This window comes from Cervus canadensis, chromosome 15 (genome assembly GCF_019320065.1).
Source record: "Cervus canadensis isolate Bull #8, Minnesota chromosome 15, ASM1932006v1, whole genome shotgun sequence".
Classification (NCBI taxonomy): domain Eukaryota; kingdom Metazoa; phylum Chordata; class Mammalia; order Artiodactyla; family Cervidae; genus Cervus; species Cervus canadensis.
Genome location: NC_057400.1, coordinates 39,522,682 through 39,547,136, shown reverse-complemented (window position 1 = coordinate 39,547,136; position 24,455 = coordinate 39,522,682). Strand labels below are relative to the sequence as shown.

General features: G+C 36.8%; 1 protein-coding gene and 1 non-coding gene across 2 annotated transcripts in view; both read left to right on the top strand.

Moving 5' to 3' along the window:
- Positions 1–24,455, top strand: part of WDSUB1 (WD repeat, sterile alpha motif and U-box domain containing 1) — an 87,717-nt gene that overhangs the window by 30,984 nt on the left and 32,278 nt on the right. Inside the window, exons 6-9 of the mRNA XM_043487586.1 lie at positions 15,178–15,211; positions 16,503–16,543; positions 16,626–16,732; positions 17,688–17,864. Of these exons, the coding sequence (XP_043343521.1) occupies positions 15,178–15,211; positions 16,503–16,543; positions 16,626–16,732; positions 17,688–17,864 (359 nt within the window). The remainder of the gene's footprint in view (positions 1–15,177; positions 15,212–16,502; positions 16,544–16,625; positions 16,733–17,687; positions 17,865–24,455) is intronic.
- Positions 22,771–22,877, top strand: LOC122454109. The gene has a single exon (XR_006273319.1). It is a non-coding gene; the product is annotated as a U6 spliceosomal RNA (small nuclear RNA).

The window sequence follows — 24,455 nt, the reverse complement described above, 5'->3', positions numbered from 1 at the left end:
TAATTGACTCTTTTTTATTTCTTCTAGGTCTTTATTAAACATTTCTTGTATCTTTTCAATCTTTGTCTCCAGGCTATTTCTCTGTAACTCCATTTTGTTTTCAAGATTTTGGATCATTTTTATTATCATTATTCTAAATTCTTTTTCAGGTAGATTTCCTATCTCCTCCTCTTTTGTTTGACTTGGTGGGCATTTTTCATGTTCCTTTACCTGTTGGGTATTTCTTTGCCTTTTCATCTTGTTTAGATTGCTGTGTCTGGCGTGGACTTTCTGTATTCTGGAGGTCTGTGGTTCCTTTTTATTGTGGAGGATTTACCCAGTGGGTGGGGTTAGACGATTGGCTTGTCAAGGTTTCCCGGTTAGGGAAGCTTGCGTCAGTGTACTGGTGCATGGAACTTGATTTCTTCTTTTTGGAGAGCAATGGAGTGCCCAGTAATGAGTTTTGAGATGGGTCTATGTGTTAGGTGTGACCTTGGGCAGCCTGTATGTTTACATTTGGGGCTGTGTTCCTGTGTTGCTGGAGAATTTGCGTGGTATGTCTTGCTCTAAAACTTATTGGCTCTTGGGTGGTGGTTGGTTTCAGTGTAGGTATGGAGGCTTTTGGACGGTCACTTATTACTTAAAGTTCCATGTAGTCAGGAGTTTTCTGGTGTTCTCAGGTTTTGGGCTTAAGTTTCCTGCCTCTGGATTTCAGTTTTATTCTTCCTGTAGTCTCAGGACTTCTCCAACTCTACAGCACTGATAATAAAACTTCTAGGTTAATGGTGAAAAGATTCTCCCCTGTTAGGGACACCCAGAGAGGTTCACAGAGTTACATGAACAGGAGAAAAGGGAGGAGGGAGATAGAGATGAGCAGGAGGAGATAAAGGGGGACTCAAGAGGAGAGAGACAGATCTACGCAGCTGTCTGTTCCCAGAGTGTTCTCCGTATCTCAGACACCTACAAGGATTCACAGAATTGGATTGGGAAGAGAAGGGGAAAGGAGAAAATAGAGGTGTTCTGAGGTAGAAAACAGAGAGTCAAGATTGGGAGAGAATAATCTTCGGTTTAAAGATAGGGCTTCTCTTTTTTTTTTTTTGGTAAGGTTATAGTGTAGTGAAAATGAAAATGAAGAGTAGTAGAGGAGTACTAGAGGACTTTAAAAGAAATAAGAGAAAAAGAAAAATAGAAAATAAAAGAGAAAACGGAAAGGAAAAAAAAGAAGAAAAAAGAAAAAGAAAAAAAAACAAAGAAAAAAAAGAAAGAAAAAAAAAAATTTTTTTTCCCCTAATTAAAAAAATTGTAAAAATCTATGAAAATGAAAGTTAAGGAGTAATGGGGGAGTAATAGGGAATTTTAAAGGAAAATAAAAGAGAAAAAATAAAAAAGAAAAAATATAAAAAGAAAAAAAAATTTTTTTTTTTCCTTACTTAGAAAAAAAAGTAAAAATATATCTAGGAGTTTCTCTGGAGCTGTTGCGGTCAGTGTGGGTTCGGCTCAGTTTCAGATAGCTCCTCGTTCCAGCTTACACTTCTCGATATCTACAGGGCCCTTCCGGTGAAGTCGGTGTTTTCTACAGGGATTTTAATCTGTTGCACCAGTCCCTTCTGAAGCGGTTCCCTTTGTTTATTTGGCTCCTGTTTGCCGGTCTCTTCAGAGCCTCATTTCCGCCCTGACACAGGCGGGCGGAGGTGGACTCTTATTCAGGTAGCTAGTTCCGTTGCGCTGCGGGGTGGGGCTGACGCTGCGGGGAGGGGCCGGCCCTGCGGGGGCGGGCTGGCGCTGCCGGGAGGGGCCGACGCTGCTCTCTCCGTCTGCGCTGCTCAGGCTCCCGGCCGTTCTATATGGAGCGCGCCCCGCGCTGCGCCAGGTTCCAGCCCTCGGGTGTTACACAAAAGCGCGGAAGGAAAAGCTGCGCCTGCTCTCTGTGCCTTCCCCGTCAGAGCGGTCCAGGCAGCGAGGGGCTTGATGGGCGCACTATCCCCAGGTGTGGCGCACTCACTCCCTTCCGCGTCCCCAGCCCCAGTCCCCGCCCGCGCCGGTCGGGTGCCTGCGCCCTGTGTCTCGCCGCGACCTTCCCCTCCCCCCTGCCTCCTGCCTCCAGCGGGGCTGGGTCGGTCCGCAGCCTGCGAGCTCTTCTCGGGACTTTCTCCGTCCCTTTGTTCTGCGAACGGCCGGCAGTGTGTTCCGGCCGGTTAATTTTCTCTCTGTCTTTTGGTCTCCCACAGTTCAAGTTGGCACCTCACAGAAGCTCCCTCCGATTGTCCTCAGGGCACTCAGGCCCGGACCCTAGCCCAAGCAAGGCCGCCTAAGACTCCCTTCCCGGGACGGGTCTCCGTCCTTAGCTCTTTTGTCTCACTTTTTATCTTTTATATTTTGTCCTACCTCCTTTCGAAGACAGTGGTCTGCTTTTCTGGGCGCCTGATGACCTCAGCTAGCGATCAGAAGTTGTTTTGTGAAGTTTGCTCTGCATTCAGTTATTCTTTTGATGAATTTGTAGGAGAGAAAGTGGTCTCCCTGTCCTACTCCTCCGCCATCTTGGCTCCTCCCCCCCATACTCTATTTTTAATAGAAATAAAATATATATTTAATAATAGAGTAACTAGGAGAACATACTCTATTTTTAATAGAAATAAAATATATATTTAATAATAAAGTGAGATAAACATATTTTTTATTGAAGCTTTTACCTGCACCGTGACATTTTTGTTTAGTTAAATGCTGTCTATCCAAGACCATTAACACTTCAAAGTTCTTATTACGTCTGAGAAAATTACAGATTTCACTTAATTCCTTGTATCCCCTGATCAACTTCTTAGTGATTATTTTTCTATATTGTCACTAAAATACATTGAATTCCCTTGGCTTATCTTTGAAAGAGTTGTGATATTCCTTTTCAGTAATTATAGAAGGTTTAAAAAGCATTTTTACTGCTACCATACTTTGTTGGGATTCTATAGGATATACTGGAGTTTTAAGATACATAAATTACTATTTTTAATTTATGAAGTGAGAAGGTATCTTAATCCAGATATTTAAAACTACAGGCATTTGATTCTTTTTAGGCATTTGGGCAATTGGTGTGTGGTGTGTGTGTGTGTGTAAGATAACCAAGATCGAAGTATAGTTTAAAATTTTGATTCATTTAAAATTTTATATATATTATAGAGTTTAGAATTTTTAAATTTAAAAATAATTTGATTTTAATCCCCTCTGTCTAGTGTTTGCTGACCCCACCATTTTCTTTACCCGTTACTGAACTTCTGAAACCACTTAATCACAGTGCATTCCAATACTTGAGTTGTGTGAGGATTTTTTTCCCCCATCTTTGTGTCCTTTAAACATTCCAAGATTTTATTGAACAAATAAAATAGTTTTTACTTAAAAATAAATTCTAAGCACAATCCGCTTGCTAACTTTTCTCACCTTGTTATTTGCAGGTTTTGAATTAAAATATAAAAGTACACTGACTGGACACTGTGCTCCTGTTCTGGCTTGTGCTTTTTCTCATGATGGGCAGATGCTAGTTTCAGGGTAAGCTGTTTAATTCCCTAAAACCATTTAGGTATGAAATACAATAGACTTACAGAAAAGTACATGAAATGTAAGAGAATAGCTTGATAAATCACTGTACTGCAAACTTGCAGCCGCTTACTCAGGTCAAGAAATAGAACAGTGCTGGTTTCCCTCGAATTCCTCCTCTTCCAAGTCTGCTTTCTGACGACAGTGCCTTAGGTCATGTGCCGCATTGCCTTTTCCTTTTAAATTGACCTAAAACCAATCACACTATGAATTATTTTGTGTCTGGCTTCCTTTACTCAATATTACGTTTGTTTTCCGATTGGTTGAGTGAGTCTGATGTGTATGGGATGTGAAGTGGTTGTGCTCGGGTGCTTCAGTCATGTCTAACTCTTTGTGATCCAATGGACAGCAGTCTGCCAGGCTCCTCTGTCCATGGGATTCTCCAGGTAAGAATACTGGAGTGGGTTGCCATTTCCTCCTCCAATGGTATGTGATAGGAGTCCAATTTCATTTCTTTCCATATGGATATCCAGTTGTCCCAGTACAAAGTGAAAAGATAATCTTTTCTTCACCATTTTAATATGCCACCTGTCAGAAATGAGTGATCATATATGGGTGGGTCTTTTTTGCAGCCTATTATTCTCTTCTGTTTATCCTTGCTCTAATATCATTCTGTTTTTCTGAGGCTTTATAACTTGGCTTTTTCTGACATTTGACATTTTCCTGTGAGTTTTAGAGTTAGCTTATCATACTATCTCTCCAGTTCCTCCCTCTACACAAAAAAACCTGTTTGGAGTTTGACTGGGATTGTATTGAGTCTGATGAATCTGGGGAGAATTGATGTCTTTTATGGTATTGATTCTCCACCCCATGAATGTGGCATATTTTTTTCACTTGTCTTTTGATTTCTCTCGATAATATCTCTCAGTAGAAGATAATTTATTTGTCGCCCTCTAGAGAGATCTTGGGGCTTCCCTGGTGGCTCAGAGGTTAAAGCATCTCCCTGCAATGCGGGAGACCCAGGTTCGATCACTGGGTCGGGAAGATCCCCTGGAGAAGGAAATGGCAACCCACTCCAATATTCTTGCCTGGAGAATCCCATGGACAGAGAAGCCTGGTAGGCTACAGTCCATGGGGTTGCAAAGAATCGGACACAACTGAGCGACTTCACTTTCACTTTCATAGAGATCTTCCTCATCTTTTGTTAGATTTAGTCCAGGCTCTTTTTTGTTGCTATTATAAAAGATGTGGCTAATATAGGGAAAAAATATATATGGAAAGACAATTGAGTTTTCTGTGAAGATTCTAATTTTGAATTTTTATATCTAAAATCATATCCTGTGTTAATGAGGTTTTTTGTCTCTTCCTTTTTGCTTCTTGCCTTCCCTTGTGGGTCAGCTGGTAAAGAATCCACCTGCAATGTGAGAGACCTGGGTTTGATCCCTGGGTTGGGAAGATCCCCTAGAGAAGGGAAAAGCTACCCACTCCAGTTTTCTGGCCTAGAGAATTCCATGGACCATATAGTCTCTGGGGTTGCAACGAATCGGACGCAACTGAATGACTTTGACGTCACTTCACTTTGCTGAACTGGCTAACACTGCCAGGATAATGAAAATAGTGATATAGCCAACCTTGTCTGACCTATTTTGCAGAGGGAAAGCTTTCATTAAGTGTGATCATTGTAGGTTTTAGGAGATAAGCTTTATTAACTCTTCTGTTTCTTCCAATTTGTAAGATTTTTTTTTCATTAATAGGTATTACAGTTCATCAAATGATTTTTCATGCATCTTTTGAGATCATATGATTTTTCTTTATCCTATTAGTGTCATAAATTATGCTGATTTTTATAAATCTGGTTTATACATGTTAAACCAGACTTGCTTTGTTGGAATAAATACAACTTAGGACATACTGTTTTTGTGTATTGCTATAGAGAAGTCAATTTTATTCTAACTGTAGCTTTTTGGATGTAATTCCTATTTTTTTCACTGGCTGCTCACACATTTTATCTTGCAGTTTTCTGCACATTTACTCTGTATCTAGATTTGGGTTTCTTTTTGCTTAGTTTGCTTAGAATTTAATGAACTTAAACTTGTAGACTATTTTATCACTTTGGAGAGAAATTCTTATTATCTCTTCCAATATTGCCTCTGTCCTTTTCTTTCTAATTCTGGGACTCTAAGTGCACATAATACCTTCTCACTGTAAACTTGTCTCTTGTTCTCTCTTCTGTATTTTTTTATTGTTGAGCTTTGTTCTGAATGGTTTCATCTTTACTGATTCACTCCTTAGTTTTGTCTAATGTGCTATTAAAGTGGTCCATTGAAGAATTCTTGATTTTTGGTTATTTTTTGATTCTGAATTTTTATTTGGTTATTTTTCAGGTATGCCATGTCAGTTATGATTTCTAGGTCTCTGTTGAAAATTCTAATCTTGGCTTTTATTTTTCAAAGCTTTAATTTGTGAAGCTGTTTGTTTAGTACACAGTAGCATTATTAAGATCTTTCCAGTTTGATCATACAGGCCATAGCATTCAAACCCTCATTCGTGTCTCTTCACAGCAGTTTTGGCTTCAGCCAAGATATTTAAGCTTCTAACCTGTACTTGAAGTGTTCTGGACCAAGCCTGATAGTTCTTTCCTCCATATGTTCCAATCCTTGACAAATAATCAGCCACCTAATTAGATACATTGCCATTATTTTACATGTGAAAAACTCGTGAAAATATTGATAGTTCATCATCAAAAAGTAGTTTTAAAAATTCTTCTTTAGCCTAGGATTGAAATTACTGCAAAGTTGGATTTCCTCTTACTGTTTTGGAAGCTACATTATGCATTCTGTCTTAAGAAGTTAATAACAAATTGGTTATGTGTGAAATTCAAGTGTTTATGACTTTCTTATATGCCCAGTTCTCCGCCAGTTGCAATGGAGCACATAAAAGGAAGTATAAGACAACGTTTGTGCCCTTAAAGTTGTTTTACTTCTCTATTCTGATTTTTGATGTTCATAGTGATAACACTGCAAGATCCTAATGTGCCCTTACCCTCTGAATTACAGAAGTGTCAAGTGATGATCCATAATGTTTCTGTGTTAAGTTCATTTTATAGCATTCCTGTTTCTTATTAACTTGTGTACATATATGAATCTTTTAAACATTTGTTTTTAATTTTTGGCTGTGCTTCATTGCTGCGTGTCGGCTTTATCTAATTTTGGCAAGTGGGAGCTGCTGTCTCGTTACGGTGCACGGGGCTTCTCATAGCAGTGGCTGCTCTTGTTTCAAAGCACAAGCTCTGGGATGTGAGGGCTTCGGTAGTTGCAGCATACAGGCTTAGTTGCTCCACAGCATGTGGGATCTTTCTGATCTCAAACCAGTGTCCCCTGCTTTGCAAGGTGGATTCTTAAGCACTGGACCACCAGCAAAGCCCTATATATGTGAATTTTAATTAACCCATTATATCAACCAGAATAATGTACCTTTCCCAAGTCATTCTGGGTAAGTGGAGTTTTCCATTAAGTGCTTTTGGAATGTGGTGCTATTCTAGGCCACATTCAAATATTATTCTGGATGTTTTTAGTTTATTTGGATAAATATATAAGCAGGTGAATGGGTTGAAAATGTAAATTAGTGAAGTATAAACATTTAATTTTTAGGAGAATTGAGAGATGTTTAAATCATACTTGATTAATGGATAGATAACCAGTTAGCTGGTCAGTGATAGATTTCATTTGTGACTAAAAGTAATTGGTAAGATAGAATGGATACATATGATAAAAGGGGGAGTCAGTGGGAAAAAGCGATTAGGATAAAAATACATGGGAATATAAGTGACTAGCAAGAAAAAAATAAATGAACAGAATAGGATTGTAGGACAGAAAGTGTACTAAGGAAGTTGTATAGGGTATAGATTTGGCATGACCATGTAAAAAGCAGTATAGAATTTGTATATACAGATATTAGAGACTTGTGAAACAGAAAAGACATTGCAAAAGGCAGGAAATTTTTGAGTAGATTAAAATGTATGATAAAGAGGAGTAAGGGAAAATGAAGCTGGAAAAATAGGTTGTAGAGATGATAGTGAAAGTCTCTCAGTCGTGTCCGACTCTTTGCAATCCCATGGACTATATAATCCATGGAATTCTTCAGGCCAGAATACTGGTGTGGGTAGCCTTTCCCTTCTTCAGGGGATCTTCCCAATCTAGAGATTGAACCCTGGTCTCCCGCATTGCAGGCAGATTCTTTACCAGCTCAGTCACCAGGGAAGAGACGATAGAGGATATCATCATAATTTCATGTGGTAGATTTAGGAGAACTATTGAAACTTTTAAAGCATGTCTAACACATATTTCTTGGCTGTGGAAAATGGGTGAAGTAAAGACATTGAATCATCATTTAGGACAGTAGTTCTCATTGCTTTTTGGTTTTAGGATTCCTTGACACTCTTTAAGTTATTGAGGGCTCCTCCAAAGAGCTTTTGCTCAATGTGTAAGGGTTACATATATTGCTATTTACAGAAAATAAAGCTAAGGAGATTCTAAAACATTTTTAATTTAAAAACAACAATAATAAACTCATTGCATATTAACAGATCATTTTCCTTAGGAGAAATAAAACCAAACATAGAAAAGTGTAAAAGTCATTCTTTTACATTTATGAATATCTCTTCAATATTGGATTAGTGGAAAGTACATAGATTCTCATATCTGTTCCACACATTTCATTAGCTCTCAGGGCTATGATGGAATCATATGTCATCGAGCAAAACGTGTAGGGACATTTTCTCTCCATCTTCCTCCACATCTCTCCTCTGTTAATTTTCCTCTAGCCCCTTAGCAGAATTTGTATTTTGTTTCCTGCTTACTTCTCTTGATCCAGTCAGATAAAATTAATATTTTATGAATTAGCTTCTATTCCAGCAGGAAGAGTCTGTCTTTGTAATCCAAATAGAGGCTGCCTCTTTACAAAAATTCTGTTCTAGTTGTTAGAATTCTTTGGAAATCAGTTTGAGAATGGCCATCATTGTTAAAAGTTGGGTTCAAAAATAGCACCCTTTTTCCTTCTTGAGTTGAAAACTGAGAGAGAAATACTGGGTAGACACACTTCCTGGTGGCTTCCCTGGTGGCTCAAATGGTAAAGTGTCTGCCTGCAGTGCAGGAGACCCGGGTTCAATTCCTGGGTTGGGAAGATCCCCTGGAGAAGGAAATGGCAACCTGCTCCAGTTCCCTTGCCTGGAAAATCCCATGGACAGAGGAGCCTAGTAGGCTGCTGTAGTCCAAGGGGTCGCGAGAGTTGGACACGATTGAGCGTGATTCACTTTCACTTTTTCTTCTTGAGTTGAAAACTAATAAGAGAGAAATACTGGGTAGATACACTAGATAACAGGACTGTAGAACTGCAGTCAACTTGCTTACCTGCTCTTGGGTGGCATGTACCACCTCAGACTTCCCCTGCAAGGGCAGATCAGAAAAAAAGAAAATCCAGGAGAGGCTGAGCCACATGGCCCAGTGTCTTCCCCAGACTTTACAGTCACATGTCATTCCTTTGCTGCTAAGCAAAGAAGGGAGAATACAGACCAGAAATCTTATTCCCGAAAGAGTGGGAAGTAAATGTTCCCCTCTTCTCATGCTTATTTATGTTTTTTTCTTTTATAAGTGTAGAGGACAGAGTTTTATTGTCAGAAATTAGTGGTAGCTTAACAACCACCCTCTCTCACTCAGTAGTGACTATCGTGAGAAGGCTTAAGGTCACCTTTTCAAAAACTCAAATTGTCATTTATTTCTTTGTACTCTACAACGTTGTTAAAAAAAACTGTTGAGCAAGTTAGTTAGCTGGACAGAGTCCACATTAGAGTTTGTTTATCATGAGGGTTATCAAATATTACATGACTTGAAAAACAGTCATAAAAACGGTAGTGAAATCTGAATAACCATGCCATCTATTTTATAAGTTTTTGGGCTAAAACTGTCAAGGTGTGTACTCAGTATGGATCAATTTTACTACATTCATAGGAGATGATCTATGAAGTGTAAAATCCAGAAACATGGGTACTGAGTTTTAATCCCAGCTCTGTCATGTACTAGCAGTGCAACCTTGAACAAGTCTAGTTCCATATCTTCTCTCAGCTTCATTTTTCTAAATTATAAAATGGGGAAAATTAAATACTTTCCTCATAAGATTGTTATGAAACTTAACTAAGAAAATGCAGGCAAGGCATTTATTACTTATATTTGGGGCACAATAATTTCTCAGTCTAGGTATATTAAATATATGTTCCAATGATGATGTTGTTCAGTCTCTAAGTCATGTCTGATTCTGTGACCCCAGTGAATGCAGCTCGCCAGCCTTCTCTGTCCTTCACTATCTCCTGGAGCTTGCTCAAATTCATGTCCATTGTGTCAGTGATGCCATCCAACCATCTCATCTTCTGTTGCCTCCTTCTCCTCCTGCCCTTAATCTTTCCCAGCATCAGGGACTTATCCAGCGAGTCGGCTCTTCACATCAGGTGGCCACAGTGTTGGAGCTTCAGCTTCGGTATCAGTCCTTCCAATGAATATTCAAGGTTGAGTTTCTTTAGGGTAGACTGGTTTGATCTCCTTGCAGTCCAAGGGACTCTCAAGAGTCTTCTCTAGCACCACAGTTTGAAAGCATCAATTCTTTGGTGCTCAGCCTTCTTTATTGTCCAACTGTTAAATCTGTACATGACTACTGGAAAAACCATAGCTTTGACTGTATGGAACTTTGTTGGCAAAGTGATGTCTCTGTTTTTTTTTAATATGCTGTCTAGTTTGTCATAACTTTTCTTCCAAAGAACAAGCATCTTTTAATTTCATGGCTGAAGTCACCATTTTCACTAGTGACTTTGGAGCCCAAGAAAGTAAAATCTGTCACTGTTTCCATTTGTTTCCCCATCTATTTGCCATGGAATGATGGGACTGGATGCCATGACCTTAGTGTTTTGAATGTTTTAAGCCAACTTTTTCACTCTTTCACTTTCATCAAGAGGCTGTTTAAGTTTCTCTTTGCTTTTTGCCATTAGAGTGGTATCATTTGTATATCTGAGGTTGTTGATATTTCTCCCTGCAATCTTGATTCCAGCATGTGATTCATCCAGGCTGGCATTTTGCATGATGCACTCTGCATATAAGTTAAATAAACAGGGTGACAATGTACATCCTTGATGTACTCTTTTCACAATTATTTTTACATATTATTTTTTGTAATCCAGAGCATTGGGCATGTGTATAACACATAACATTAGTTTACCCCCTGATTTTCTGACTTCCGCTTTTTCTGGGTTAAGTTTTAGCTGTTGATCTATATTGAGGAGCATTATGAAACAGCTGTTTGAAACTTACCATGTTCATTCAGGATGAGTTTTGGGGATTATGTTTCATGGAAACATCTCTGTAAAGACCTTGGGGGAAATAATTCCTATAGTTGTCAGTCTAAACAACTGATGTCCCTTTCCCGAGCATTGGGTTTGTGTTTCTATCTTAAACTGTATAACAGATGGTGTTTCATTTTTTGAATTGCTATTGAAGAAGCTCAGGAACAGATTTGTAGCCCTTTAATAGCAAAGTGGACTCTATGTTGTGACATATATTTTGAATACTAATCTTTTTTAAAAATATATTTTATTGAGGTATAGTTGACTTACAATGTTTCAGGTTCACAGAAAGGTGATTCAGTTATACAAAACACATACATTATTTTGGAAATTATTTTCCATCATAGGTTACTAACAAGATATTGACTAGAGTTCCCTATACTATATAGTAAATTTTTGTTGCATATCTATTTTTAATTAGAAATCTGCCATTCTATTCACACTAAGTCAGACAAGAGGAATCAAAATGTCGTAATATTTTTAGTTAGGCGAAAATTCATAAGTTTTCTAAAATATTTATATTATACATATTTATATATATGTATACAAAAGCTTTTCTACTACACTTGATGAAGGCTGGAGAAAGAACATGAAAAAAGAGATGGAGAAATTGAGAACATAAACTAAATGAAATGAGAGCACTGAATGTGAAATGGAAAAATTGAAACAAACTGGATAAAAGTAAGAGATTATCATATAGTCCAGTTGTTTTTAAACATGACTGCTCATTAGTATCATCTGAAGCTTTGGAGAAAAGCAATACCTGAGCATTTGTATTTTTAAAAAAATTTCAAGGTAATTCTAATATGCGTCTGGATTTTAAAAAGTGATTACAGGTTTTTCTGTTAGATCCTAGCTTTGGTGAGATAGAGGTCTATTTTTTTCTGTTGGCCAATCATGATAGAGTGGTATTAAGTGAGTAAATAGTTACATAATCACAATAGTAAAAGATGTTTGTCAGTTTTCACAAATCAATAGCCAGATAAAAGTTAAAAGCACAGTTGCAAGCCATAATGGGAACATGGTTAACCTAACTATATAAAATAATTACATACAATTCAGGGGGTAAGTGGTAAGTGTACATATATGCACATGTTTCCATCCACCCAGCCAGTCTATGTCTTTTGGTTCATTTAATCCATTTACATGTTAGATAATTATTGATATGTATGATCCTGTTACCATTTTCTTAATTGTTTTGGGTTTACTTTCTGTAGGTCTTTTCCTTCTCTTGTGTTTACTGTCTAGAAAGGGTCCTTTATCATTTGTTGAAAAGCTGATTTGGTGGTTCTGAATTCTCTTAACTTTTGCTTGTCTGGAAAGCTTTTGATTTCTCCATCAAAGCTGAAGGAGAGTCTTGCTGGGTAGAGTATTCTTGGTTGTAGGTTCTTCCCTTTCATCACTTTAAATATATCATACCATTCCCTTCTGGTTTGTAGAGTTTCTGTTGAGAAATCAGCTGATAGCTTGATGGGAGTTCCCTTGTATGTTGTCATTTTTTCCCTTGTTGCTTTTAATATTTTCTCTCTTTGATTTTTGTCACTTTTATTACTATGTATCTCAGTGTGTTCCTCCTTGGGTTTATCCTTCCTGGGACTCTGTCCTTCCTGGACTTGGTTGACTCCTTCCTTTCCCATGTTCAGAAGTTTCCAGCTATTACCTCTTCAAATAATTCCTCACGTCCTTTCTTTCTCTCTTCTCCTCCTGGACCCCTATAATGCGAATGTTGGTGCATTTAGTGTTGTCCCAGAGGTCTCTTAGGCTGTCTTCATTTCTTTTCATTCTTTTTTCTATGTTCTGTGACAGTGATTTCCACCATTATGTCCTATAGATTATTTGTCCTTTCTTCTGTCTCAGTTATTCTACTGTTGATTCCTTTTACTGATTCATATCTGTTTGTTTGTTCTTTAGTTTCTCTTGAACTCTTCTGTCCCCACTCCAGTACTCTTGGCCTGGAAAATCCCATGGATGGAGGAGCCTAGTGGGCTGCAGTCCATGGGGTCGCTGAGAGTCGGACACGACTGAGCAACTTCACTTTCATGCATTGGAGAAGGAAATGGCAACCCACTCCAGTGTTCTTGCCTGGAGAATCCCAGGGATTGGGGAGCCTGGGGAGCCTGGTGAGCTGCCGTCTATGGGGTTGTATAGAGTCGGACACAACTGAAGCGACTTAGCAGCAGCAGCAGTACTCTTCTGTGAGCAGAGTTGAAGTTTTAGAGTGCCATAAAGTGGTGGGAAAGGAGTAACAAGACTTGGCAACTAATGCATCCTCTATAAGAAAGAAAGTGGGGTCAAGGTGACAGGGCAGATTGTGGTAGAATCACTGAAAGAGTTTTATGTAGCAAAGGGGAAGGGTTGAATATAGCAGGCAGGATATGTATAAAATGGGACACCAAATATTCAGAGCATTTATTTGATATTGGTGCAGGTTCTATTCAGGGAATACTTTGAGGTTTTGTATTTAGTAATTTCAAAGTATTTTGTCTGTTTATAGTGCTTATAATTATTTTCTTTGTCTTTGAAACCCAAATCTCAAAAACTGAAAACTATTTATTTTTCCCTAATAGTAATTTCCTTCCCTCCAAATCTAATCAGTTATCAAATTTCATTACACCTCTTTTGAATAGGAGGTGAGTTTAAAATCCTTTTAGTCTCTTAAGGGTCTGCAGGTCTCTGCCCATAATCTCTATTCTTCTTGTTCAGATTCTGTAGACTCAAAGAGTTCTTCATGCTTGGCCTTTTGCTTCTCAGGTTCATTTTTATACCTCATCAGCAAGTGAACCTGTTTCATTTTTATGGTGTCTTGTCTATCTGTTGCCTACAGGATCATTTACTGAAGATCTAGCTTCTCAAGTGATATACATCATTGGGATGAGTTAGTTTTAATTGCACTAGTGGTAATCTCAGAAAATAGAATTTCCTTTCTGTTTAAGGATGGTAAGAAGTAATGAAGTTTTCCCTAAGAATTTCAGATATTCCAGTGATAATACCTTATACCGTGAAGAATTTAGGACTAAATAAAGAGTGTCTGTGGGGCTTCCCAGGTGGTGCTAGTGGTAAAGAACCTGCCTACCAGTGCAGGAAATGTAAGAGACACAGGTTTGATCCCTGGGTCGGGAAGATCCCGTGGAGAAGGAAATAGCAACCCACTACAGTATTCTTGCTGGAGAAGCCCATGGGCAGAGGAGACTGGCAGGCTATGGTCCATAGAGTTTGAGTTGGACGCAACTGAAGTTTCTTAGCTCACACGCGCACAAGAGTGTCTATAACTCATGTCTGGCTATGTATATTAGCTGCTAATATTTTCAGTGCTTTTTGGCTGTTTTTTGATTTAGCATTTAATGCTCTAATTCTGTTTTTTACCATCCAGAATGCATCTGTATGCCTCTCACTTGTGTTTCATTTTATGTTTGAACAAAGTCTAATTTCTATTTTGAACTTATGACAAAGATTCTATTGTCAAAATCCATTACCAATGCTGTAGAGACTACTAAATAAGGAATTTTCAAAGAAATTTTAAGCCTTATAATAGGTGTGACTCCTGTGGTCGGACTATAATCAGCTACTTTTAATAATAATAAAAGTGCTGTTAAAATTGTACAGAGCAGTAACACTTGTTATATTTTCTCACTTCCTACATATGGTGGCATAACAACTGTATCCAAAGGGGGGGAAGTATCACGTACAAACATGTTTGCCTGTTGTTTTTGATTATGTAATTTGTTAGGCTGTTGCATTTTTCTTTGTATGATAATTTTTTTCACCACTAGAATAATCCCAGATAGATGTTTTAATTTTTATAGTATTGAAAGAAATCATGTAGGGTCTAAATAAAGTTTAGAATTACAGTTTTAAAAAATGAGTCACATACATATTGACTAGTAATTAAGGCACAGCCATATTAATAATAAAGAACAATGCTATCCAGAATAAAAATCAAGTAGCAACTGATAGGTTTCCCTTGTAGTGGTTTTTCCCTTTGAGTTATTAACGTCATATGAAATTGTGTCTTATTTATTCATTATAAATGCTTACTCTGTTTAGGGCTATATAGTATAAATAACATGTGCTGGTGTTTAATAAAGTTTATAATTTTCTGATAAATTTGGTATGTGGTATATAGTTTTTTAAAATAAGTTTATACAATGAAAAATAGACTGCATTCTGAATGTGTGCATATCAAAATTTCAGCCTTTTCTTAAAAAGTTATTAAAATGATTTAAATATACAAATACTGTACTTCATTTTTGTAGAACTTTTCACCCATTATCCTTTTTTTTTTTCTCTTAAAGATCAGTGGATAAGTCAGTAATAGTGTATGATACTGTAAGTACTTCACATCTTGTGTGATCTTTGTAAATTATGTTTGCTTGTTAGCTGCTGAATTTCAAGTTGAGTTAGGCAGGATAAGGAAAATGTGTATATATATTTTTTTGTTTAGGGTGCCTGAAAAGATAATATGTACATTTCAGAAATACTTACATAGTTATGTAAGTAAGGTATTGGTTCTGGGTCAAGCCCTGAAATATTTCAATAATAGTTTTAAGATAGACAGATATTTAATCTGGTAAAAGAAAATACCAATTTAAAGAGCACCAGTATCCAAAACATCACTTTAAATGAATTATTCTTAAACTCTTACACCAGGTTTTCATAACAACAAAGGATAATTTACTGGAGGGTAAGAGTATACTTTTAGGTATCATTTCTAATAGTTCGTTACTATATATTGGAGGGTTTTGGTAGCTCACAGCTGAAAACTGAAAGTGACCCACTGCTTTAGAGTTGCAGCTGGGTTTAGAGACTAGTATAAGGAAGAGTAGGTTATAATGGATTTGGAGAAATGGGACTCTCTGGTAGATGCATGTGACTAAATACCGGGTGGAAGAAAATGAATGTTTAATATACTGTGAAAATATTCTCCGAGAGAAATCAGTGTTGCGTGAACCCTTACAGTGGTCGAATTTAGGTTGTAGCTGTGCCAGCAAATGAAATAGAGATGTGAATCATCAAAGGAGTGTGTGGCAAGTAAGGAAGCTAATAAGCTAGTTCTACTCTTGGAAGTTCCAATCACTGAGAGTTCTGGCAGGAAATGGGAAAGAGTACTCAATTGAGGTGAAGTAGATCCTTACTATTTCTCAGAAAGTTTTCATGAAAAGTTTCACAGAAACAGCTAAAGCATTAAATTTCCTCCATAAAATATGTATATGAGTCTCAGTTAAATACAACTAGATACTGGATGGCCAGCTAAGTGCACTCAGAATTGAAGTGATTAATTTCTACTCACTGGTCTGCAGTGGGTACAGGTCAAATGACATAACAAAAATACAAATTATTTCATGGTTACTATTAGTTAAGACAAATCAGCCAGGACTATATTAATCTAAAAATTTTAGCAGACAGCAGTAGTAATAATTGAGAAAGAATAAAATAAGTACTTGATGATATTATTATAAATGCTATTCTCTATTCATTGGATAAGTTTCAGCTTATATTAATGACTCAATAATATTGGAATACATAGAGTATATAAGCCATTCAGGTCAAGCAAGTCTTTGTTAGTAACTTTACTCTTGCCTGAGTAAATATAAACCTGTTTGTTCTGTTATTTTTTCAGAAGACTGAGAATATACTTCACACCCTGACTCAGCACACCAGGTCTGAACTTTTAACCTTGCTTTGTATTAATGTAATTTAAAAATTGGTCTAAGGCTATATAATAGTTGTTTTTATTAACTAGGTATGTCACAACTTGTGCCTTTGCACCCAATATCCTTTTACTTGCTACTGGTTCAATGGACAAAACAGTGAACATCTGGCAGTTTGATACGGAAACACTTTGCCAAGGTTAGTAAGGATATCATGTTTAACAATACCACCACCATTCACCATTAAAATCAGAAATTCAGTAATTTTTGGACAAATTATACATGTTGCTTTTTTAAATATAAAGCATACATCCAAAGTTAATATAACTTAAAAGTAATTTGAGAGAACCCAGTGTTAAAGTTAACACAGTTGTCTATGTTAAAACTGTCAGTAAATGCTTTTGGGTGCATGCTCAGTTACATCATACTTCCCATAGTTTTGTAAGCTCTTTATTTATACTCTGTACTGACTTTTCAGATATTAACAAATATAGCATAGGACAAAGTAGAAATGATTGTTTTGTCCTAGTGATTTCATTTTTAGTTTCATTAAGCAGCATTGACACAATTTAGAAGTTTTATTTTTATCACTGTCAAAATTAGCTAACTAGCAGTGCTGATATGCAGATGACAGATCAAATATAATACTTCTGCTGATGCCAGTTTTATATAATGTTAAACTTTTTCTGGAGTGAAAAAAGCTCCAAAAGAGTAGCATTTAATTAAATAATGCTTTAATTATATGTAGTATTTGATTAAAAAAAATTTTTTTTTAAAGATGTTAAAGTAGAAAACAGATTTAAGAACATTTTGTTTACTTTTTAGTACAAAGTGAGAATCTTTATATTGGGCTTCCCAGGTGGTGCTGGGGTAAAGAACCCACCTGCCAGTGCAGGAGACTTAAAGAGATGTGGGTTCAGTCCCTGGGTCCGGAAGGTCCCCTGGAGGAGGACATGGCAACCCACTCTAGTATTCTTGCCCAGAGAGTCCCTTGGACAGAGGAGCCTGGAGGACTACAGTCCACAGGGTTGCGAAGAGTTAGACATGACTGAAGCCATGTAGCACACACGCAAGAGAATCTTTATAAAGGATATATTTTTGCTTATTATTTCACTTACCTTTTTGTTTGAGTGTTCTTTTATTTGTTTTTTAAGCAAAGATTCCAGATCAACCAAAGCAGTTTACTGAAAATTGGTCAGAGGATGATGTCTCAAACTGGCTTTGTGCCGAAGGTTTAGAAGACCTCGTTGATATTTTCAAAATGAATAACATTGATGGAAGAGAATTATTGAATCTTACAAAAGAAAGTCTAGCTGATGATTTGAAAATAGGTAAGACTAGTGAAAGAAAGTCTTAAAAACAACTTTTAATAATTTACTATGAGATTGGTTTTAATTGCATTAATGGTTTCCTCTTAGTATTCTTATTCTAGCACATTAGTTATTCTGGAATATGCTTTTGTATAAAGGAGAGTATGTTTTTAGTAGATTATAGAAAAGAAATGTTACATACTATTTTTTAGGTAACTAAAGCCACCATGTAACTAATTTTAAAAACATGTGTTTTTTAAGTTGCAATATAATTCACCCTTTTAAAAGTGTACAGTAGTATAATAAGTGACTCTAGTATACTATTCAGATGTACAACCATTGCAACTGTAATTCCAGAACAATTTTACCACTTCAGAAAGAAACCCCATGCCCATTAGCAGTCATTCCTATTTCCTTTCTCTCTAGCTCCTGGCAACCACTAATTACTTTTTGTCTCTAAGGATTTGCCTATTCTTGACATTTCATATAATGTCAAGGCCTTCTGTGTCTGGCCTCTTTGCTTAGCATGTTCTCAAAGATTCATAAATGTTGTAGTATATATTAGTACTTCATTTTTATAGCTGAATAATATTTCATTATATGAGTTACCACCTTTTACTCATCCATTCATCAGTTGATTGAATTTAGATTGTTCTCATTTTTAATGTTTTTTAAATTATAGTACTTTGAACATTATCATGTACAAGTTTTATGTGGGCATCTATTTTCAGTTTTCTTGGATGTTACTGATTTATATCCACAGAACTTAACCAGAAGAAGACAGAGTCTTTTGTGATTGGGAGCTGGGAGTGAGTGTTATTAAATTTCATCGCTTAGAAAGAAAAGACACCCTTACCAGCTAAACCCTCGGTGTGTGTAACAGGCAGTATTTGACTATATATGCTTTAACTCTGAAAAAGCATCTGACTCTTAAGATGACAAATTAAATAGTCCATCAGCTCCTGTACTCTCCTTTCTATCCCGCACCCAGTCCTGGAAATGTTGTGTGTTTGAGAATTGATGGAGTCTAGATACAAACAGCATAAAAAATATAAAACTTGTTTGAGTGGAATTGGTGGGTCTTATGGTAGCTCTATGCTTGCATTTGAAGAACTGCCAAGATTGTTTTCTAAAGCAACTGTGCTTTTTTCTTTTTTTAAAGTAATCTCTTTCTTTAAAAAACTTATTTATTTTTGGCTGCACTAGGTCCTTGTTGGCTGCACACAGGCTTTCCTAGCTGCCCTGCGCAGTGACTGCTCTCTAGTTGCAGTGCCCGGGCTGCTTACCGCAGTGGCTTCTCCTGTTGCAGAGGATGGGTTCTGGGGTACTCAGGCTTCAGTAGTTGTGGCACATGGGCTTAGTTGCCTTGTGGCATGTGGGATCTTCCCAGACCAGCAGTCAAACTGTGTCCCCTGCGTTGGTAGGCAGATTCTTAACTACTGGACCACCAAGGAAGCCCCTCATTGTGGTTTGGATATGCATTTTTCTGATGTCTAGTGATGTTGAACAGTTTTCCATGTGCTTGTTACCTATTTATATATCAAACTGGAGATTACTGTCATGTTAAACAGTATTGATTCTTCTAATCCATAAGCATAGGATATTTTTTGTTTATTCAGATCTTCTTAATTTGTTTCAAAAGTGCTTTGTAATTTTCAGTGTACAAGTCATTTTTTTAACTGTGTAATTCAGTGGTTTTTCATATACTCATAGAATTGTATAACTACCACTATATAATTTCAGAACATTTTTGTTTTCCCCAAAGAACCCCATTCATTTCTCATTCAAGCCTTTGGCAACCACTAATCTATCTCTTGTAGAAATAAGATTTATCTATTTTGGACACTTTTTGTAAGTGAAACTAAACAACATGTGGCCTTTTGTATATGGTTTCTTTTATTTAACCTCAGGGTTTTTGTATGTACAAGTACTTCATTCCTTTTTATGGCTGAATAATACTCCATTGTATGGCTGAAACACATTTTGTTTATTCATGCATCAATTGATGGACATTTGGGACATTTGGGTTGTTTCTGTTTTTTGGCTATTATCAATAATGTTGCTATGAATATGTATGTATGAGTTTTTGTGTATCTTTTCATTTGCCTTGGGTATATGATTAAAAGAATTTTTTTTTCTATTTACTATTTTGAGGAACTGCCAGACTGTTTTCCAAAGCAGCTGTACTATTTTACATTCCCACAAGCAATGTGTGAGGTTTCCAATTTCTTCACCTCTTTGTCAACACTGTTTTCTAGCTATCTTCTTGATTATAGGTGTTCAATAGATGTGAAGTGGTATTTCATTGTGGTTTTGATTTGCATTTACCTAATGATACGGAGCATAGTTTCAAGTGCTTATTGGTTATATATCTTCTTTGGATTTCCCCCCTTTAAAATTGGTTTGTCTGTTTATTGTTGAATTATAAGAGTTGTTCATGTGTTTTGAATACTACATCCTTATCAAAAACAGTTTGAAGTCCTAGTGTTGTGCTCTAATAGTGTCCCCCGACATTATTATTTGTATGTGATAGTAAAATCTTAAAATTAATAAGTAAGCATAGGAAATAGGATGTCCATAGGGAATTTATTGTTAATGAGTCAAATAACAAAAAAGTGTTGTTACAGAAAACCATATTAAAGTATAGGTGTATACGTTCATTACACAGTAATTACAATACGTGTACCTATTTAAATGTCTTGGAAGCTTTTTAAAAAGTTAACAGAATGATGATTTTGTGAAAATACTTAGAATCAGATGGTTTTGTACACAGACCATACTGTGAAAGTTGTTTTTGTATCTCTAGTAACTTATTTCCTTTATAATTTGTAATTTACTCTTTCTTCCTGAAAGTTCTGGTGAATTTAGAATCTTCTTATTCCTTTCTCACAGTAAAATTTAACAATACGTTATCACAGAGAAGCACATGACAATATAAAATAATAATTTTAGGTTTCAACAAAGAATGTTGCAAAACATAAGAGAGCATAGTAGAAACAATTAATAGGAATAGAATTCTGTTCTGTGATAGCCAGATAAATAAAGTGTAAGAAATTCATACAGGATTCAGTCAATGGCCTGAAATAATTTTTGAAAAGGTGAGTCTTGGGCTTAGTAGTTATAATTTTAGTTCAATTAAATAAGTTTTGCAACTATCAGGCTCAAGCTAAAATTGAAATGTAATTTAATTTCCATCCTCTAAAAGCTGAATTAGGAAGACCATTATTGTAAATGGAAACAAATGTTGCATACTCTCTAGTAAGTAAGGAATTGGCTTTGCCTTTGTGTTTAAGATTTGGAAAGTTAGTGAATTCAACAAATTACAGAATAAATTAAGTAAATAGATTAAATTTTTTCTGCATCATTCTAAAGTATTTAAGTTTTTGCAAAATTATAAAGGATCAAGAGGCTAACATTAATCTTCTACAAGTGCTACTTTAAGCTACAGTGAATTTCTGTTAGTCTTGAGCTTTAAGAAAAAAGCAGACTGTTCCTCAAAACAGTTAATTGGAGTAATAGAGAATTGGAATTGAGTCTAGAAAAAAGTGTTTTAAGAGGCAAACTGAGTATGCAATAATGAATTTTACTCTTGTGATGCATAACTATTTTACTTGCATTTGCATTTGTGGTACAACAGTTAAAGCGGTTCCTACTTGAATGTGAATAAATATGAATTTGTTCAACATTCATCATACAAAGATGGAGATGGAAATGGCACCTCACTCCAGTATTCTTGCCTAGAGATCCCATGGACAGAGGAGCCTGTTGGGCTATTGTCCATAGGGTCTCACAGAGTTGGACACGACTGAAATGACTTTGCATGCATGCATGCATTGGATAAGGAAATGGCAACCCACTCCAGTGTTCTTGCCTGGAGAATCCCAGGGACAGAAGAGCCTGGTGGGCTGCCGTCTATGGGGTCACACAGAGTTGGACACAACTAAAGTGACTTAGCAGCAGCAGCATCATACAAAGAAAGTTCATTTTGCAGTGAAGTGTATTGATTGGAGTGTTGGGAAACAAAGTGATATTATCTATTATATCTGACACTTAAAAATTATTTTTAAGGAGTCAAGCAGTCTATCACATCTTTTTTCAGTGAACCTTTTATAAATGTACAGTAAAGGAACTTGCTGTAGATTTGAGTATCTGTTGGAATCTGTTGCTTTTATCCTTGAGTAATAGTTCTTTTCTGGGATTGTGTTAATGAAAATAGAGACAGTTTTCGGTGGGAAATAACTCCCTATATGTTTTACTATATTTGCATCAAGAATGTCCTTGTATAAGAGATCCTTGATACTAAAAGAGATATGTCTTAAGACGTTTGTGAATCCATGAATTTGTGAACTCTACTGAAGCCTTTAATATTGCAACCAAAAGGCATAAAGTATGAACGATGAAGAGCAAGAAAGTCTGAGATGTGATACTAGCCAAGCAGTAAGTCCATTGACTAGCCACGTGACTTTCACTGCAGTGTGGCCTCTGTTTATACCTAGGCTTCTGGGATGTTGTAAATTGCTACCTATCTTGGAGTGTGGAATTGCTGTAGATGATATAATGGTAAAAGCATGGAATGACAGATGACAAGGAACTGTTTTATATTGTGTCAGTTCTTACCCTTATATTCAACTAATTATCAATCATAGATTCTTAATTGGGAATGAGATTTTTCCAAGAGGTTCCTCTTCCTTTTTCTCTTGTCTTTCCAAGAAACCATGAAAGCACATCAAACATTTTTATCATTTTTGATTTAGAAATTATAATATCAAATTATTATGTTAAATGCTTTTTAAAACCTTATGCACCAGCTGTCCTAACACCCTTAGATTTTGGAAGTTTTATGTTTCAATTCCTCGTAATATTTCCTTATGTAGATTTTCTCTCATTGCCTAACTGCATATACTGTTAAGTAATAAAACATTTACCAGTGCTCGCTTCGGCAGCACATATACTAAAATTGGAACGATACAGAGAAGATTAGCATGGCCCCTGCGCAAGGATGACACGCAAATTCGTGAAGCGTTCCATATTTTTAAAAAAAAAAAAAAAGAAAACATTTACCAATTTTTCTGTATATACAACTTATGTGAAATTGACCTTTTAAATGTGTGGGCCAGTGCACTCACAGTCTTTTGGAGTGGACATACCCTTCCAGGCCAGCAACTGCTCTTAAATTGACCCTCCCCACTTTGCAGTGATTACTTGTGGGGCATTTTGAGGTCTCCTTTTTTCAGGCCTATCAGATGTCCTGTTGGTTCCACACTGATATCAATTACAGATCTTATGGATGTTGGTGGTTTATCTTCTCCCACTTATTAATATGTTGTGGGGCTCATGAAGATACTTTGCTACCTTGTTTTGTTGTAAATGCCCGTGGAATTTGATTTTGCTATCTAGTCACTTTGCTTTTCATGAAGGGATTCAGAGAAATGTAAAAATTACATTGCTTCTATCGTCATCTTTTCCAAATCCTTTAAAAAATCCTTGTGTTCCTTTTTATGTCTTGTTTTCTCTTGATCATTCTAGTCAGAATTTGTTTAATAAAATTTATTTTTAAATAATGAAGAATTCAATGTTTTTTCCTCCAAGAGACCAGCTGTTGATCCTGTCCTGTCTCAGGGCAGTACAGAGGTGACTCTGTGACCAGCCTCATGGCTGTGACGGTTGGTTAGCTCCAGGCAGTAGTGCTTTCCTGTTACTCTGCCTCCAGCTGGTGCTGGCATTGCTGCTTTGGCGATGGTATTTACAGGACAAGGTTGGGGGGAAAGAGGGCTACTAGTAGAAAGGTGTTTCTTCCATTTGTGTATACAAATCTCTGCTTTAAACTATGTCCCATCCCCTACTCTGGAACTCAGTTACTTCTGTTTTCTTGATGGTTTTTGGAATTTTGTATCTTTAATGATTATTTGTGTCTTGGCACCATCAATTCGATTATGCAGCATTTCCAGCATTGGGAAGGGGTGGATAAGGGGGACAGAGTTGATGGCCTATCTAATTTGTCAAGCCAGATGCCTTTTCAGAGTTACAGCGAATATAACGAAATAGCGCCCATTAACTCACACTGAGGGTTTGCTAGCCCTCACCTGGTAAGGGTCTTTTCTTTCTGAGCAGTTAAGTTTAATAACACTGACTTCCAACCCCCAATCACAAAAGGAGGTGTTTTCCTCGGGCTAAGTTCTATGGATATGATTTGGTAACTGCTGGTAAATGAGGGCATTTTTAAACAACATTAAAATTGGGCAGGATAACACACAATTTAACCTTTTATTTTATAATACATTTTGAAATAGGGTTTCTACAGACTCTATTAGGATTCCCTGATAGCTCAGTTGGTAAAGAATCTGCCTGCAATGCAGGAGACCCTGGGTCGATTCCTGGTTGGGGAAGATTTGCTGGAAAAGGGGATAGGCTACCTGTTCCAGTATTCTTGGGCTTCCCTTGTGGCTCAGCTGGTAAAGAATCCACTTGCAATGCGCGAGACCTGGGTTTGATCCCTGGGTTGGGAAGATCCCCTGGAGGAGAGAAAGGCTACCCACTCCAGTATTCTGGAGAATTCTGGACTGTATAGTCCATGGGGTCACAAAGAGTCAGACATGACTGAGCAACTTTCAC